The 16,839-nt window shown below is 42.1% G+C and overlaps 1 protein-coding gene across 1 annotated transcript in view; it reads right to left on the reverse strand.

Annotated features, from left to right (window-relative positions):
* Positions 1-16,839, reverse strand: part of PLPPR1 (phospholipid phosphatase related 1) — a 72,593-nt gene that overhangs the window by 7,243 nt on the left and 48,511 nt on the right. Inside the window, exons 3-4 of the mRNA XM_054397889.1 lie at positions 16,079-16,211; positions 6,199-6,449 (exon numbers count right to left, since the gene is read on the reverse strand). Of these exons, the coding sequence (XP_054253864.1) occupies positions 6,199-6,449; positions 16,079-16,211 (384 nt within the window). The remainder of the gene's footprint in view (positions 1-6,198; positions 6,450-16,078; positions 16,212-16,839) is intronic.

The following is a 16,839-nucleotide window of genomic DNA, read 5'->3' on the forward strand; positions in this document are numbered from 1 at the left end:
GACTCTATGGAACAACCTTGTTGTTTTACTCCTATCTGCTGTGACACCATAACTGGGATCTCAGACTGTGCTGTATGCAAGCCACAAACCTCATCTCTTTCTAGAAGGACTTCCTTTCTGGGGAAGGGCACTGCTGAATGTTTTGCCATGGGCAGCACTGAAATCAGAGCAGGACTCTGCAGCACTGTGGAGTCCCAAGAGACGTTCCCTTTTGTTGTGCTGTGGCAGAAGCTAAGGACATCATGCCGGCTCGCACCACCAGTCTCTTTGCAAGACGAGAATGGCTTGACGGCGGTGAAACTGCATCAGGATTTTCCTGTGCCTGCACTGAAAGAAGCCTGGGAGGGCCTGGCTTGGTGCCTCCAACTATGACAACCAGCACAGCTTGCTTCACACTCCATGATCTATTTGGCAACCACAGGCAATTATTTTGCTGTATTTTAATGCCTGTGCCTTTCTTCAATACAGAGGTCACTATGATCTAGCAAAGAGTTTTGGGAACAGAAATTATTCTCAAGGTCACTCTGTTCATCGCCTTTCATACATTCCTTTATTCTGTTGTATAGTGTGTATCTTTCACTCTTAACTTTTCTCTCTCTTCTCCCTGACTGGGCCAGCAAATATCCCTACAGCTGGCGTCACCTCACTGGCTGGTGTTAAAAACCCATTATAATATATAACTGTAGAAGAAGGGAAGAGATACAATACCCACCTCTTGGAAATGGAAGGAACAGCCCAGAGAAACCAACTAGGCAAAGGCAAATCTGCCTGCCTCTGTAGCTGTATCTAGGCAAAATCAGAATTTCACCTGCTAAGAAACTGCAATACTAGACTTCTAACAGGTGAATTTGCCAGTTCTCTGCCTGGGTAAGTGAAGTGTTCTGCCCTTAAATGCACTTATGAACACATTATTTAAAGGTGAACTTAGATTACGAACTGGAACATTATGGTGTGTGACAGCACTGTGAATAGGACTAGGCTACTTGATAGGTCCCTGCTTGCTTTGTTTTTCAAACCTAGTACTTGATTGCAGCACAAGCAGTGAAGTGACAGCTACCAACTGAGCGCTAGGCGGCAATCTTGCCCCAGTCTTTGCTGGCAGGTTGTGCAGCACCCATCACCAAAACCCAGGTAAAGGCTTTTCTTTGCAAACACTAGGACAAATTATCAGCACCACTGTGTGAATAATTACCACCCACCATTCACCCTATGCATTTAGTTTAGTATAAGCCAATTCAAACAGGCAGCAGGGGGCTGGATTCTTTCCTGCTCCCCAGCAAAACACTACCGTGGTTTGCAGCTCCCAAAGGAAAAGCATCACCTCTTTAAAGTAAGAATGCAGCCCTGCTGCAGCAGCTGCAAACCCTAGCTACAGAGAACAACCCACACATTCTTGTTTTCTTATAGGTATGAGATAAAGCTGTATCACTGCGCTACCCACGTGGCAGAGTTCTCCTTATTACAGATGGGAAGTATCTAATGTATGTGAAGTTTCACACATCTCAGCATGAAAACGTAAACTTGTAGTAAAGAGAACATTTTTAGCAATGAGGGTAATTAACCATGTGAACAGATTGCTGAAGGAAATCTGTTCAGCCTTCATGAGGAGGGTTTAAACCAAGACAAACTGTTTTCCCAGAAGGTATGCTCCAGTTCATCCATAATTCACACACACTGAGTGCAGAAATAACTGTGGGAGCATCTTCATTCTGGTCGTATTTCCCAGACTCTGCAGTTTGATCTTTACTGTGCTGGCCTCTAAAGCCAAGATTCTGACTATGTTTTTACACTTTCACTTAAAGCAGGTTTTCAAAGCTTCGTGTAAGAGCCCAGGATGTCTGTGAAAGTCACTTACATTTGATTTTTCTATACACAGCATGTGTTTTTGAAAATTTCCCACAATGCTATTTATAGGGTAAATTTATTTACAAAACTCTAAATGTCAAAAACAGTTATTTGATGGGTGGAAGAGGAAGGAAGTAAATATAAAAAGATGTGAAGAAAATAGAATAAATCATATTAAAAAATAAACAACATATGATTTAACCATATAAAGTATCTATTCAGCTTCTTTGCTGTGCTCTTATCAGTACACTCAAGCAGTGTATTTAGCAATGTGCAATGCATGATAGTAGCATTCATCCTGTGTGTAATTCCTCTCCCACCTTTTTCAGACAGAAAAAGCATAGACAAGCAGGCTTTTTTTGTTTGCAAGTTTAAAACAGATACATATATGAAATGCATGCATATATTTAGAATGTATGTTGTATCTATGATGAGAAAGGCAAGACAGGAGAATTCTGTCTTGTCCTTTCAGCAGGAAGTGGGGAGATTTATGATAGTTGATTTTCCTTGGAAAGTTCACAGTTTCATACAAATGCTGGAAAATCTATAAGCTTTAAAATCTTTTCCTTTACCATAGAGATTTCTACAGTGAGAAGCAGATCCTCTGACAAGGATGTGGTGTTGTAGAACATGATGCATTCTCTTCATCACAGCTGCTTGGAATGCCAGGGTCTTGATTTTCATGGTAGGTGTTAATGCAGAAATGGAAGAAATCATTGTTGGGGTAACAGTGACTTGGGCTGCAGAAGGGGTTTGCTGTAGTATTTTCTGCTATTCAGAATTTCCTGAATGTTGAAGGTTTCATGTCCAGGTATACTCTGTCACACTGATCTAGTCCAGGGGCAGTGTACCCAGGCATGAACAGCAGATGCCAGCTGTTGATCCACTGTGATGAGGCAGAGCCTTCTAGCCAGATGGAGGTGACAGAAAGCATTACTTGTGGATGATGCCATGTGAGAGCTTTCATGAAGAATCTCAAAAGCACTACTGAATGGTCAATGTAAGTGGTTAGTTCTTCCAGCCACAGAGACCCTGTTGTGTACTTAGAAGCGTGTGTCTATAACTGTACAGCAGTGTGTACTATGTACACTGATTGCCATCTCTTCTTGTGATAATTTTGGAAGACTAACTAAACTTTATTGCCATCCTAATTATTGTGTTAAATATGGAAGCCAGGGCTGATGGCTGTTGTGTTTTTTTTTTTCCTCTTACTTTAGGTACACAAGATTCATCTCTGCCTACAGAGACCACAAAAGTGATGCTTTGCATCTCCTTAGCTTCTCTGGCAGGTGACAAGAAAAAAACTTAACTGATTAAATATAAAATTCTGGTTATATAAAAAAAAACCCAGAAACAAAACAGAAAGCCAAACCATTCACAGTAGCAGTACCACCATCAGCAGATTAATCAACAAATCAGTACACAGACATCTGCAGAGGACACTCAAGGTTCAGTGATAGGAGGACATTGCTAGATCTCAACAGACACACTATGAAAGACAGTGTCTATGATGATTCCATTCTCCTGCCTCCTCATGTCCAACTCATTTTATTTTTCTTGCTTCATGGCTCAAATCTTCAGCTTTATGCAAAGTATAGCTATTACTAACCAAATGCCCTGTGTTTTAAGTTCAGCAGCCCACATTGCCATGCAGATTAGAATCAGCAAGATACTTCTCAAAAAATTGTACAGAGCACAATTACTAAGCAGAGCTAGATCTGAACAATGCATTTCTCATGTCATACTCATGTTACTCCCACCTGAGAGGCAAAGACAAGTGACCACACTGTTAGTGTCAGAGGGTTAGAGGCAGAGAACTCGGCTGGAGTTGGGCTGTAGGCTAAAATGCCCTAAGGGTAGCTTTTGTGGCCTTGTAGTTCAGAAATAATTCCATGTACTGGCTCTAACTGGTATCTTCCCATGAGGATAGAAGTACAGATCTATTGCAGGTAGTCTTAGAAGACTAGGACTCAGAGACACTAACCTATTGGGAACTTAAGCTCAGTAAAGGAAAGCATTATTCCCTTTCAGTTGTAGTGGAAAAGCAGCCTGTTTGTAGACTTGCCTTCCTACGAAACAAGGAAGGTTGGGCAGGGAAAGTCCATGAAAGGATGTGCCCAGCAGTGTGCCCAGGTGGCCAGGATAGCCAATGGCATCCTGGCCTATATCAGGAATAGTGTAGCCAGCAGGACAAGGGAGGTTTTTCTTCTCCTGACTCAGCACTGGTCAGGCCACACCCTGAGTACTGTGTCCAGTTCTGGGCTCCTCAATTCAAGAGAGATGTTGAGGTATTTGAACATCTCCAGAGAAGGATGACAAAGCTGGTGAGGGGCCTGGAACACAAACCCTATGAGGAGAGGCTGAGGGAGCTGGGGGTATTTAGCCTGGAGAAGAGGAGGCTCAGGGGTGACCTCATTGCTGTCTACAACTACCTGAAGGGAGGTTATAGCCAGGTGGGGATTGGTTTCTTCTCCCAGGCAACCAGCAGCAGAACGAGGGGACACAGTCTCAAGTTGTGCCAGGGGAGGTATAGGCTGGATATTAGGAGGAAGTTCTTCACAGAGAGAGTGAGTGCCCATTGGAATGGGCTGCCCAGGGAGGTGGTGGAGTCGCTGTCCCTGGAGATGTTCAAGAGAAGACTGGATGAGGCACTTAGTGCCATGGTCTAATTGATTGCTTAGGGCTGGGTGATAGGTTGGACTGGATGATCTTCGAGGTCTCTTCCAACCTGGTTGATTCTATGATTCTATGATAACTAGCTTAGGGCAGAACCAGGGCCAAACCTGATCCTGGAGCTTTCACCTCAGAGTTAATCATTGTGATAGCAGCTGCTACAACAGTGTTGCATTTATTTGGATCTGTATTTCACACATGGTTGCTTACTGATCATCAAATCCTGATCAAAACAGTTACTACTTTTTATCTCTGTTATTATTCATGCAAGTAGCAGTGGGTGGCCTCTTCATTTTACAGTTAGAATGGGGTGTTTTATTAATCTGCTACCAAAACCAGGGTAAAGCTCCACTATCATTAATAAGCCTAAGACTTTTCTCAAATTCTAAGCACCTACAGATTCTGCTACTCACCTGAGTCAAGCTATTGGGGGAAAAAAAGACCTAGTTAACCTGTTTTGAGATCAGAACCATGTTAAGTCCTTGGATCTTAATGGCAAACCCACCAAGGTTTCTATTTTGTGAGTAAGATTCTTGGATCAGTTTCCAGGTATTACAAAAGCTGTAGCCAGAGAACAAGGAGCAGCTAACATGTTTCACTAGATTTTAAAAGACAGATAATTTCTTTCCTGACAGTGTCACATTGTCAAGATGTCAACTGGAGTCCATTTCTTAGCTATAACAGCAAAGTTCTGGCAGTGACATAAACAAAAAGAACAAAATCCAGCCTAGTTCAACCTCCTGTTGAAATGTCACCATTTACATTTCAAATGTTCAACAACCCATGGCACATGAACAAAAGAAACAGTTGTGATCCAGGAGCTGTTTAAACATCCACTTAATTTTAATGTTCGTGCAACAGAGGCAGGGAGAAGAAGAGGTTGAAAGCATACTCAATGGCCTCTGAGAAAATCAGCAGCAAAGATTAAGACCTCATGACTCCACACTATACAGTGCACTGAAAGTAATGAGCATTTGATTTACTTACAGTAGGGATTGGTAAAACAGAGAGAGATAGAAGGGGATTTCCCTCTACAGATACAGAATAAATACTTCTGCAAAACAACCTTCTTTTTCTTCAGAAATCATTGTAAGAAAACTGGCCTTACCTAGATGCACATATCACAGGATCACAGGATGTCAGGGGTTGGAAAGGACCCAAAGAGATCATTGAGTCTGACCCCCCTGCCAGAGCAGGACCATACAATCTAGCTCAGGTCACACAGGAATGCATCCAGACAGGTCTTGAAAGCTTCCAGAGAAGGAGACTCCACAACCTCTCTGGGCAGCCTGTTCCAGTGGTCTGTGACCCTTGCAGTAAAGAAGTTCCCCCTTGTATTGAGGTGGAACCTCCTATGCTGCAGGTTACATCCATTGCTCCTTGTCCTATCACAGGGAGCAAGTGAGAAGAGCCTGTCCCCTCCCTCCTGACACCCCATTTATTAAATCCCCTCTCAGTCTTCTCTTTTCCAGACTAAAAAGCCCCAGGTCCCTCAGCCTCTCCTCATAGGGCACATGCTCCAGTCCCCTAATCATCCTTGTAGCTCTCTGGTGGACCTTCTCCAGCAGATCCCTGTCCCTCCTAAACCGGAGAGCCCAAGACTGAACACAGTACTCAAGATGAGGTCTCACCACATATGGAAACCTCTCATACAATTTAGCAGTCATCTCTGGCACTCACCGTGGCATATAATGCTGAGTAGATGCTCAAAGCAGCATGTTTGGATGGAAAGGATCTCCTTGCCTTTTCAATCACCTCTACATCCCCAGTGCAGATGTTGCCATTGTTTATGAACTGGTGGTGAGCTCGACAGTCGTTTCCAGTGTAGTTTGGTTTACATACAGTCAGGAAGTAGGGAGCCAAGTTCCCAGTCACAACTTGGCCAGCATTTACAAATATGTCAGTGGCAAAAAGTCCAAATGCAAACACTCCTGTGAAAAAAGGTTAAAAATAGTGATTATTCAAACAGGTTTTAAAAAAATATATCTTAGTATCAAGAAGAAATTGATAAAATGAGAGGTAAGTGACCAAACTGTGCAGTCATTACTTGGGTAAAACCCCAGCTGACTCCAGCAGAGTGCATTCTGGAGTCTGACAGGTGCTTAACTCAATAGCTCCAGAAGAACTCAGAAACAGGGTGAAAATGATGAGCAAGTGCCTAAACTACTTTTGTGATCCAAGCTCACTACAGAAATCCCTGAAAACTCTGCACCTATGCTATACCTGTAAAGTTTTGGCTATGACAAAGGCTCATAGCAGACAGCCAAGTGGCATGCACATGAGATGCTAAAAATGTTTATGTGTTTTTACCACATCTGGGAAAAATAATCTAGTGTAACATCTCTGAAGCTAAAAGAATAGTGCTGAGACAGTACTGCACTCAACATAATTATCTAGTGTCAGGTACCTTTTGGACATTGAATACTCACTGTCCTGATGTTGAAAAATTAAGATCCTGATCTAGCAATATTTGGCAAGTCCTTTGGGAAACATCCTACTGCTTCTCTCTGGAAGACATTTTCACACTACTGCAGTTCAGCTCATGTCACTGGGAAAACATGCCCACAAACACTATAGCAAGAAGCTAGAAACATTTACACAGTTGTGGAGTGTCCCTTGCTCAATAGTGCAGCTGTTGCTCTCCACCAATGCTTGATACAGCTGCTATAAACATACATGAGGATCTTTTACTTGCATGTGTTGCTTGCATGCTGAAGGAGAAGAACAACAGGGTTGCACATATGCCAAACCCAAACGTTCTGAAAGACTAAACCGATTCTCCGTTCCTCCTTCCCATCACTGACTTGGATTGAAGTGTCCCAAAAATTTAGAATGCATAAATATGTACTTTTGGTGCGGTAATATTGAGTGTCATAAATTTTAGCTTTCTCCCTCCTGAAGCTCTGCAAACAAAAGTAATTGAAATTATAAATTATCTGACTGCTATGTATTTAAATATGACCAAGAACCGGAGCTCCTGAGAAAACATTTTAGGAGAGCTGTGATAAAATCTTAAGAGCTGGCACCATCATGGTTATAACAACTTCACTGCTTATCTGCAGTAAGTTGTGAAGAAAAAAAAAGACAGCTATATCCTGAGGAACAAAAAATATCAGTCAGCAACATAATGCAGCAGAAAATGCTTTACAACAGATTAACAAGAATCAAGGATCATTCTGCAGATATTATCACCCATCATGCAGTTAAAAGAAAGCAGAAAGGCTGCAGCTGACAAAGTTATGTCCCTTTAAACATTCAGGGCCCATCTATACACAGGACACTTGTAAAGATAGTAACATAAATTAGAACCTGTAACTAAAAAGGAGTTAATTCTACGAGTGGAGTTTGCCAGTGCCACTTGCTTGATGAAATGATGCGGTGTGACTGACAGAGCTATGCTGTAACACAGATTCCTCAGTGGAGCACTGATGAGAAGAGCCCTCTCCTTGGGTAGATGGAGCCTGGAGCAGATGCAGGAGGGCAGAGTGGTTTGTCTTCACCACACTTCCCCATTATATTAGTTTGTAATTAACGTGCGATGTGTTAGCATGGATTTAAAAAGCCAGTGGTGGTCAAAGAGGGACCTCCCTCTGGTTCCAGACTGCAGGACTGGGTCTTTTTGATCTCATAGCAGTCTTCCTTCCATTTATGCTACTAAGCATCTGTGTTTAAAAGAAAAACGGAGAGAGCACTGGAACTGTTCCTTTATTTCCCTTATCCCTCTGCTAGAATTTTAAATCCATGGTTTTCCACAGCTGCCAGTAACTCCTCATCTACATCTGCCAGTGCACAATCAAGTTCAAAGCAAAAAGGCAGTATGTATCTTTTCAACCTGGTTAAAGAGCAAGCTAGACTGGAGATGAATGTTGGTTTATATACAGCTCTTTGACCAAATTATTTTATTTTTTTTTTTCCGGCAGTGAGGATTATTACCCAGCCCTTTATAATACTTAGAGGAAATCTAAGAGCTAGGGAGTCTGGGCCATGATCTGAGGGTACAAGCTAAGAACTAAAGGGTTCACAAAGATGGTCCAGTGTTTTTTGGAAAAAAAAAAAAAGTTTCAACACCTGCCTTTTCTCAGTGTTTGCTGGCACTGAAAGTTCTGGCCCAGACTCAACTTCTGGGGGCTGCAATACTCTGATGAACTGAAGAATAAGCCATGGTTGAAAACTTTATCATGCTCTGACTGTGGTGCTGTGGTATTGACCACTGTAATTCCCTTCTTGCAGTTCTGCCAAACTGTACCTTATGAAGATCATAGCTATGTGCAATCAACCTAACAGAAATTTAACCTTTGCACATCCTGTAGCCTCTGGAGACTAAGATAGGGTTGGCTGTAATTGATTTAAAGGCTGCAACACCAGTGAACCTGGGTAGTGGTGGAGAAGTCTCCTGATGGTTTTTACACCCCAGGAATCCATCTATTCAGTGGATTTGTTGAATGACCTACAGCAGCTAGCGTACTGACCAGAGCACAACACCACCATGATGTGATTGCCAAGTTTTTAGAGGCAGATAAATCACTGCTGAAAGACTTCATGAGAGGGGCAACTAGCTCTCCCTCTTCAAGATCATACTTCTGAAGTCCACAGAAACAGAATTGGAGAATATGTACCTCTTCTATTCTGGCATGCTCAGGTGTAATGGGAGGTGATTTCATCCTGCTAAGAAGCAAGCACTTTATCTCACTGTGCTCACTCTGGCCTAGAAAACCTGGGAGTGAATTATAGTCCGAAACTTAGTATACGCTGAGAAAAGATATAAACAGTGCAAGTCATGTGGGAACATGAACCACAGCGACTACAGCTGGCTACTAGTGGAAAAGATGGACAGAAGTTAGTATCGTTTACATAAAGCCACTTGTTCTTCTCATCCACACATGTCACATTATCTGGCTGCACAAAGAGTAGAAATTATTTCTTGGAAGGTTTCCTGACCTTTTGTCACTGTCTTGTCTCTTAGTTGTGTTTGTGTGTGTCAGAAGAAGCCAGGAAGAAAACACTAGAAGGCAAACTGGCAAACAGAATGTAACTGGGAGAAAGACTAACTTAGGCCAGAGATACAGGGTAAGTTCTACTTCCTGCTACACTCTTTAGCTGCCCCAGAGTCCAAGAAGAAGGAATGGAAGATCAGATTTGAACATCTCTTTATCTCCAGGGAGAAAGACCTTAGTCAAACTAAATGTGCAAACCAAAACCAATCAAACAAACAAACCATAAAGGAAAGCTCTGTTCAAAAATGCTGAGGATGCACAACATGATCCTTTCCAGCTTTATCTCACCTGAATTAACGCTTGCCTTGGCAGAAGAATATAAATCTTCAGCAGGTTCAATTTTGAATGCTTCAGTTTCAATTTCTCCATTTATACTTCCCCTTAAATTGCTGCCAAAAAGTCCTGCAAGCATGAACCCATAATTTCTAGGCTCTCACTCACAAGCTACTCTAACAATCTTTCTCCTGCTGAGGTCCCCGTGTGGCTGTTCATCAGTTCATCAGTTCTGCCTACTGGCTTTGTTAAGAGACATCTGCCCTGAAGAATCTAGCTTTCCTCACTCATTGTAACCTCAGTACAACCCTATCTTCTCCCTCCAACTTCTGCTCAAGCTCTATATTTCTCCACCCTGCATCTGACATCAATGACTGCAGCTGTTTTTTGACTCCATGAAAACTCACTATTAAAGACATTTTAAATGCCACTGATTTGACACCCCCTGCCCTACAAAAAAACATAGACAAAAATCAACAAAAAAACCTGGGAGTTGTAGAAGAGCAACTGAAAAGACATTGAGAAGACAGAAGTGGGAAGCCAGTGGGTGGAAATGAGAATGAGAAGGCAAGAGGCTTTATTAGAGAGAAATGATGAAACTCTTAAGTGAGAAAAGAAACAATGCATTGAAGGGCTCATGAGTTATCAGAAGCTGTGGTGTTGAGTTATGTATCATCATACCTTCTACCAAGTGCATTTACTTAGGTACTTCTCTCAATCCCAGTGCCCAGTACATTATCTGTATTTGTCACACCCAGTCTAATTTGCTCAGAAAACATTCATATCACAGATGCACACTCACACTCCTGTAACCCCTCTTCCACCCATTATGTTTTTTAAACAAGATTAGAGCTTCATTGGAGAGTGCCTGGAAGGACTTCTGGCTTTACAGAAATGCTGATCTTCATCCCACCTCTGAAGATTTTGCTATAATGGTCTAGTGCACTAATAAAGCCATACATTTATAGTCCTGTGACTCAGACTCTGCTAAACCACCCTTTATCATTATATCTTAAAGGGTGGTTTTAAAGGAATATTAATCCATTTTACAACTGCAGAGATGGGGGCTGCAGGGAAATTTATTGCCTGTTGCCATGGCATCAGGAACAGGTTCAATAGCAAGGTTCTGAGCATTTATAATCTGATGCCAGGAATGGCTTCAGTCTTGCAGTGAAGACCTGTAGCCAGGTGGGGGTTGGTCTCTTCTCCCAGGTAACCAGTGACAGAACGAGAAGACGCAGTATCAAGCTGTGCCAAGGAAGGTTTAGGCTGGATGTTAGGAAGAAATTCTTCACAGAAAGAGAGATTGGCCAATGAAATGGACTGCCCAGGGAGGTGGTGGAGTCACCGTCCCTGGAAGTGTTTAAAATAAGACTGAATGAGGCACTTGCTGCCATGGTTTAGTTGATTAGATGGTGTTGGGTGACAAGTTGGACTTGATGATCTTGAAGGTCTTTTCCAACCTGGTTAATTCTGTGATTCTGTGAAACCCCACAGGATCACTGCTCCACGCATCTACTGCCTCTTGTATCTGCCTGCTTCACCTGTGACTGTCCTGCCTGGATACTGTTTCCTCAAAATATAAGAAGGAAGTCATACAGTCAGGACATGCAAGAAGAAATTCAGTTCCCAGTTCAAAACTCTGGAGCATCAAAGTCTTCCCCACATACACAGAGGATCTCTTTCTTTCTTGTTGCTTCACAACTATCAGTTCTCATCTAGAAAACAGCCAGCTCTGAACCTGGCATAAAATGGAATGGTAAGGTTTGATTTGTCCCCAATACAGTGATCTGTTTCTCATTGTGGAAGTTTTTCAGTGGAAAGAAGGGAGACCTACAGTAGTTTAAGATGCTGCAGCATTTTAAGTTAGAGGCAGCATATCCAAATACATCTTAGACCTGCTGAAAGGCACCCAGGTAATAACACAATGTGCTTTGTTTCACAGGGAACTTCAGATCCAAGGCAGATAGAAGGATAAGGTCAGGCAAACTATGTCCTGCAGCTCCCTGGGGAACTGACATCAGAGCTCTCGGGTAGATCTATCCTATTACAATAAACTCAGTGTGTGCATAAATCTTGTAAACCTTTATTTGCTGAACCAAAGCCTTAATTTGCTGAAATAAAGCCTTAATTTCATTATTTAGCTGCCCACTGCGAGGTGTCACCATGCTCTAAATTAAGCTGTCAGCAGAAGCTGATCTGCACCATTTGTTAGCTGCAAATTATGCAGGTCCAAAGTAAAAGTCACTGGTAACAAATTCATGAGCAACACTGCATTTCTAAATATCTGAACTGCAGAGAGACTACTTGCATGTTATCAAGGCTTTGCAGGTATACATCTTAATCACACGGATTAAAAAATGAATATAATGAAATACACAATACACAGTCTGGTCATCCTGCCAAACTGAGTCAGGGAGGCCTGAATCAATGAGCTTGGGGGTATAAGAGCAGCTGTATATGTACAGACTAAATCCTTGATTGAAACCATTCATTAAATAATGCTAAAATAATTTATAACCTCTGTATGCAATACAAATGATGAAGTAGAACATGGAAGCAAATGCAAGATGACAAGATGTTAACAGTGTACTGAACGGGAAATTACCACAAGACACAGTGGATCAAAGTACAAAAGGCTGTGTGCACTTATATTGGGAGATAGGTAGAAGAAGTAGAAGCCCCAGAAACAACCACTTTTAGCCACTGGTTTCTCAACCATCCAGCAAATTTTGGCAGCAGATATCTCTAATAAAACTGCCGGGAGGGGTGTGGAAAGGAGGGAGGAGAGATGACTGAAGAATAGCAGTGCAGCAGCAATATTTTAGACTGAAAAAAACTGCTCTGAAGCAATGGCACACCACTTATTTCACCTGAAAATCTTCAAAATAAATGTCTGTGGAAGCAGCTATAAAAGATAAAAAGGAAGATGGAACAAATTGCAACATACATCAAAGCCTGATGTTTCCAAGCTAAGCCATCTTTTTTTTCACGGATAAAAGAATTGATTTCCTAAATGCAGGGAACATAGCAGGTTTCACCAATCTGAGCTGCAGTAAAGGACTTGATGCACACTGAATCAAGGTGGGAGGCAGCCCTTTGCCACAAAAGAAAATGCCTACCAATGTGCAGAATTTATGCCTGGACCAGGAAGCAAGGAGAAATTTTGGTTATGCTTCCTGCAGACAAAAAAAGAGAGAGATTTAAGACAAAGATCTACATTCAAGGTCACTACTAAACCCAGGAGTGGAGAATCTCAGAACCAGGCAGCCACTGAGCACTTGAGGAAATCAAGCAAAAATATGCAGAGACCATAGTAGGCAAGATAAGAAAAATCAGGGCAAAGAAACAAGGGGCTTGGCCAACATGCCAGAAGAGTTGAAGGTTTTGGGTTTTGCTTAATTCTTTGCTCCACTATCGAAGTGCAAAAATGTGCATCATTCTGTATACATGAAGAAAAAGTAAGGGGGAAAAGGCTTGATTCTGGAGATAGTATGACAAGGATGCTTATTTTTCACAGCACCAGAATATAGTCTGGAGTTTCCCTCTTTGCTTTCCTTACAACATTTAAGTAAATATTCAGTGAAGTTTCTATAACTTCATGCTGGCTTGGTGGAAAGCACAGTTAGGCTACTATTCTTAAAATTCTACCTTTTCCCAGCAAATCTACCTACAGATTTAGAGAGGGAAAAAAACTCTCTTTGCCCTCCTAAAATTTGGGCAAAGCAACTTTCAAAGCCTTCTGTGATGTGCCACGCAGGGTTGGGAAGTAGTGTTCATTTTTCCTAAAAAATTAGTATGCAGACACAATGAAGGATTTTTCTCATACTTTTGAGTAATACCAACTATAATGACTTAAAGGCAATATTCCAAGTAGCTCAGTTACTACTTTTTGCATGTACTCACTTAAGAATCTTGTTCACACATCGGCCAAAAGAATAATCAGATGTGGATTTTCCAAGACTAAAGTGGCAGGCAGCAAACTTTCTTTGCAACAAGCCAGACTGCTTGCTAGGGTATCTTGGAAGACAATTTACTTAATCAGGACTGGAAATTACGGCCCTCAAGTTTATCAGGAGAAGGCACAAGCAAGGAAATCCATGTACAAGCAACATGGTAATCCCTTTACAGCCAAGCATCTATGTAGCCTCTTTTTGGGGTATGAAGCTGTATGGAGCTAACTTTCCTGATCACCCAGCATGGGCTACAGCTGCTCAGTTCACATCACATTTTCAAAATGCAGATGGAATTCAATTAAAGGCGTGCAGCTATTTTTAGTTCTCTTCATAAACTATTTCAGCCACTTTCCAGCAAATACTCCTTCTCTCATTTTACTGCAGAGGCATGGAGAAAGTTTCAGAAGAAAACAAACAATCAGTGCTGTTTAAGAAGAGAGGAATACTTTAAGCTGATTGTAGTAACATTAACTTAATTTTTCTCAGGAAAACAAATTAAGCTGCAAAGCCAAAATTGATTTCTCTAGCAGGGTTCACACTTAACTGCTCTTTGAGAGTCCACTGCATCACCATGACTCCCTTTTTTTCCACCAGAAAAGAAACAATAACATGATTGTTTAAGAATAATGCTAACTGTTAAGAAAACACATAGAGCCAGTGCCTAGCCTCCACGATCTAAGCTCTTTCAGTGCTGATCCCGCAGGCAAGAGTATTTGATTAGGACTTTGCAGCATGCTGAGTGTGCTGGATCAGTCAAACAGCCCTGAATGGCCCAGTGGACTCTGGTACCCTGGTTCTCTCTTAATGGTAGTTTACCATCCATCAATATATCCTAAAGGTTATGTGAAGTTCAAGGGTATATTACTTTTAACTGCATTCCTGTGTCTTTTTTTCCAGCAGCAGCACCCATACTAGGCCTAACTAACAAATCACAGGTGGTTTGTTTCTACCCCCAGCGTGGCAGAAGATAGAAAAACATTTCACATCCTGACATCCATGCACACTGCAGGAGTCACAGAGAGAAGAGAGGGAGAAAGAAAACCTTCCTCCTTTGGAGAAAGCTCTTCCTCCTTTGCAGCACATATTTGCTGACGATGAACACCTTAGCACAGGGTGAGATTTTTCAACTCCATGCTCAGGGCAAGTCCTGCCTGCAACCAGTACTGTTGCAGGAGATGTTTTGCTTCCAGATATAGCTCAAAAACTGAGCAGTGACAGGGAAGAAGTGACCCAGATATTTTCAGCTTTCCCCCCCATTGCTTCTTTTAATTTAGACTGTGAATTCAGACCCAGTCCTCCATGAGATGTAGTGTGTGAGAATACTTCATCTCTAAGAGTATACAGGGGGGGCATGATACTCTGTGGCCAAAGTCCCTCTTGGTCACTGGGGAGCTCTGTTTATCACTGGCCCATGCCAGCAGTGATACAAGCCATCCTATCCCATGTGTGACCTTGGGACTTATGATGAATGACCGAGAAGGAGAAAGGCTAGAGCCCTTTGCACTGCTCTCTTACTTTGCTGCTGCAAGGAAGTAGTAAGTGAGCAATCAGCCCTCTCTCATGCTGAACACTGAGTAGTGTGGCTTGGGCAGCCTTAAATGGATGTGAGTTGGGAAGCCTTCAGAGGGCAATAAGATTCTCTGTCAGTGGCACAGTGGAAACAGGAGCTGCAATGCTGTTCCTCTTCCTGCTCCAAAAGAAACCTGGTCAGTTCCCTCATTAAGGTGTCATAGGCATTTTCTCCACCAACTGACAGTGTGAAAAAGGCACAGCAGTTTGCAAGCACCACATAAAGCAACCTCCAAATGATTTAGTGACAGAATCTCTTCATCATTTCTCAGCAATTAACTAAATGAAAGCTCTTAACAAAAAACAAAGACAATAAAAATAAGAAGGTTATTTTGAAGTGGGCTCTGGGCAATTTTGTGCTGTGCTCAGCTGAACATTATGTGGCAGAGCAATGGATGTTAAAATTAGAGCTGAAAAAAAAAGCAAAAGAGATGGGCTGTGAGGACCAATTTGTAAGTAAAATGGGCAGCTTACACAGACTAGCAATGATGGAATTATTCATATAAGGATTTGATTGGCATAACCTTTCTTCAAGGGTCCAGAAGAAGCATTAAGCTCAGCAGAATAGGATATAAATCAGCTCCAGACAGCATGATATGGCACATTTTGAACATTACCTTGCAAATCCCGAGGGGGACTATCCCTCTAAGGTGGAAAACGCCTGCAAAGATTTCACAGCTTAATTAATTTTGTGGTGCAGATTATTAGAATGTTTCATTCTGTTTTGGTGCAAACAGAGACTAAGCTCACAGTGCTCAAGACGCTTACCTATAAAACGTATTATTCTTCGAAGCAGTGGGTTCAGGTAACAGCACTCTCCAGTCAAAATAGTTTTCTCTTGAATAATTAGGGTTTCTCGGGTTGACTTTATGAAGTACATGGATATCTCACCAATAAAAATCTGCCAGGAGAGGGAAAGAAACAGAAGGTTAAAAAATTACGTGTGCAAACATTAAAACACGAGTCACTGGTTCCAGAACACAGAAACTACAACACAGTAACGTGCCTCTGGGCTTTGCACTTGCATGCATGAGGCTACATTTATTCACTAGAGATGAATTGCCACAAGACCCAACTCCCAGCCTCCCACTCAGTGGCAAGACACAGTGGATATTAGACATTCTTGTACTAATTCCTGGAAAATGGATGAAAGAGAGTTTCAATTAATACTGTGGATCAGAGAAGCTCCCATTTTCACTGTGTATCAGAAACGCTGTGTCCAGCAGGAGTAGGGAGGTGATTGTCCCCTTGTGCTCAGCTCTGGTGAGGCCACACCTCAAGTATTGTGTCTCCAGTTTTGGGCACCTCAATACAGGAGAGATGTGGAGGTGCTGGAGCAAGTGCAGAGGAGGGCAATGAAGCTGGGGAAGGGCCTGGAGAATAAATCTTATGAGGAGCGCCTGAGGGAGCTGGGGCTGTTTGGTTTGGAAAAGAGGAGGCTAAGGGGAGACCTCATTGCTGTCTACAGCTACCTGAAAGGATGATGTAGAGAGGCTGGTGCTGGTCTCTTCTCACAGATAATTAGTGAT

This window comes from Indicator indicator, chromosome Z (assembly GCF_027791375.1).
Source record: "Indicator indicator isolate 239-I01 chromosome Z, UM_Iind_1.1, whole genome shotgun sequence".
NCBI lineage: Eukaryota > Metazoa > Chordata > Aves > Piciformes > Indicatoridae > Indicator > Indicator indicator.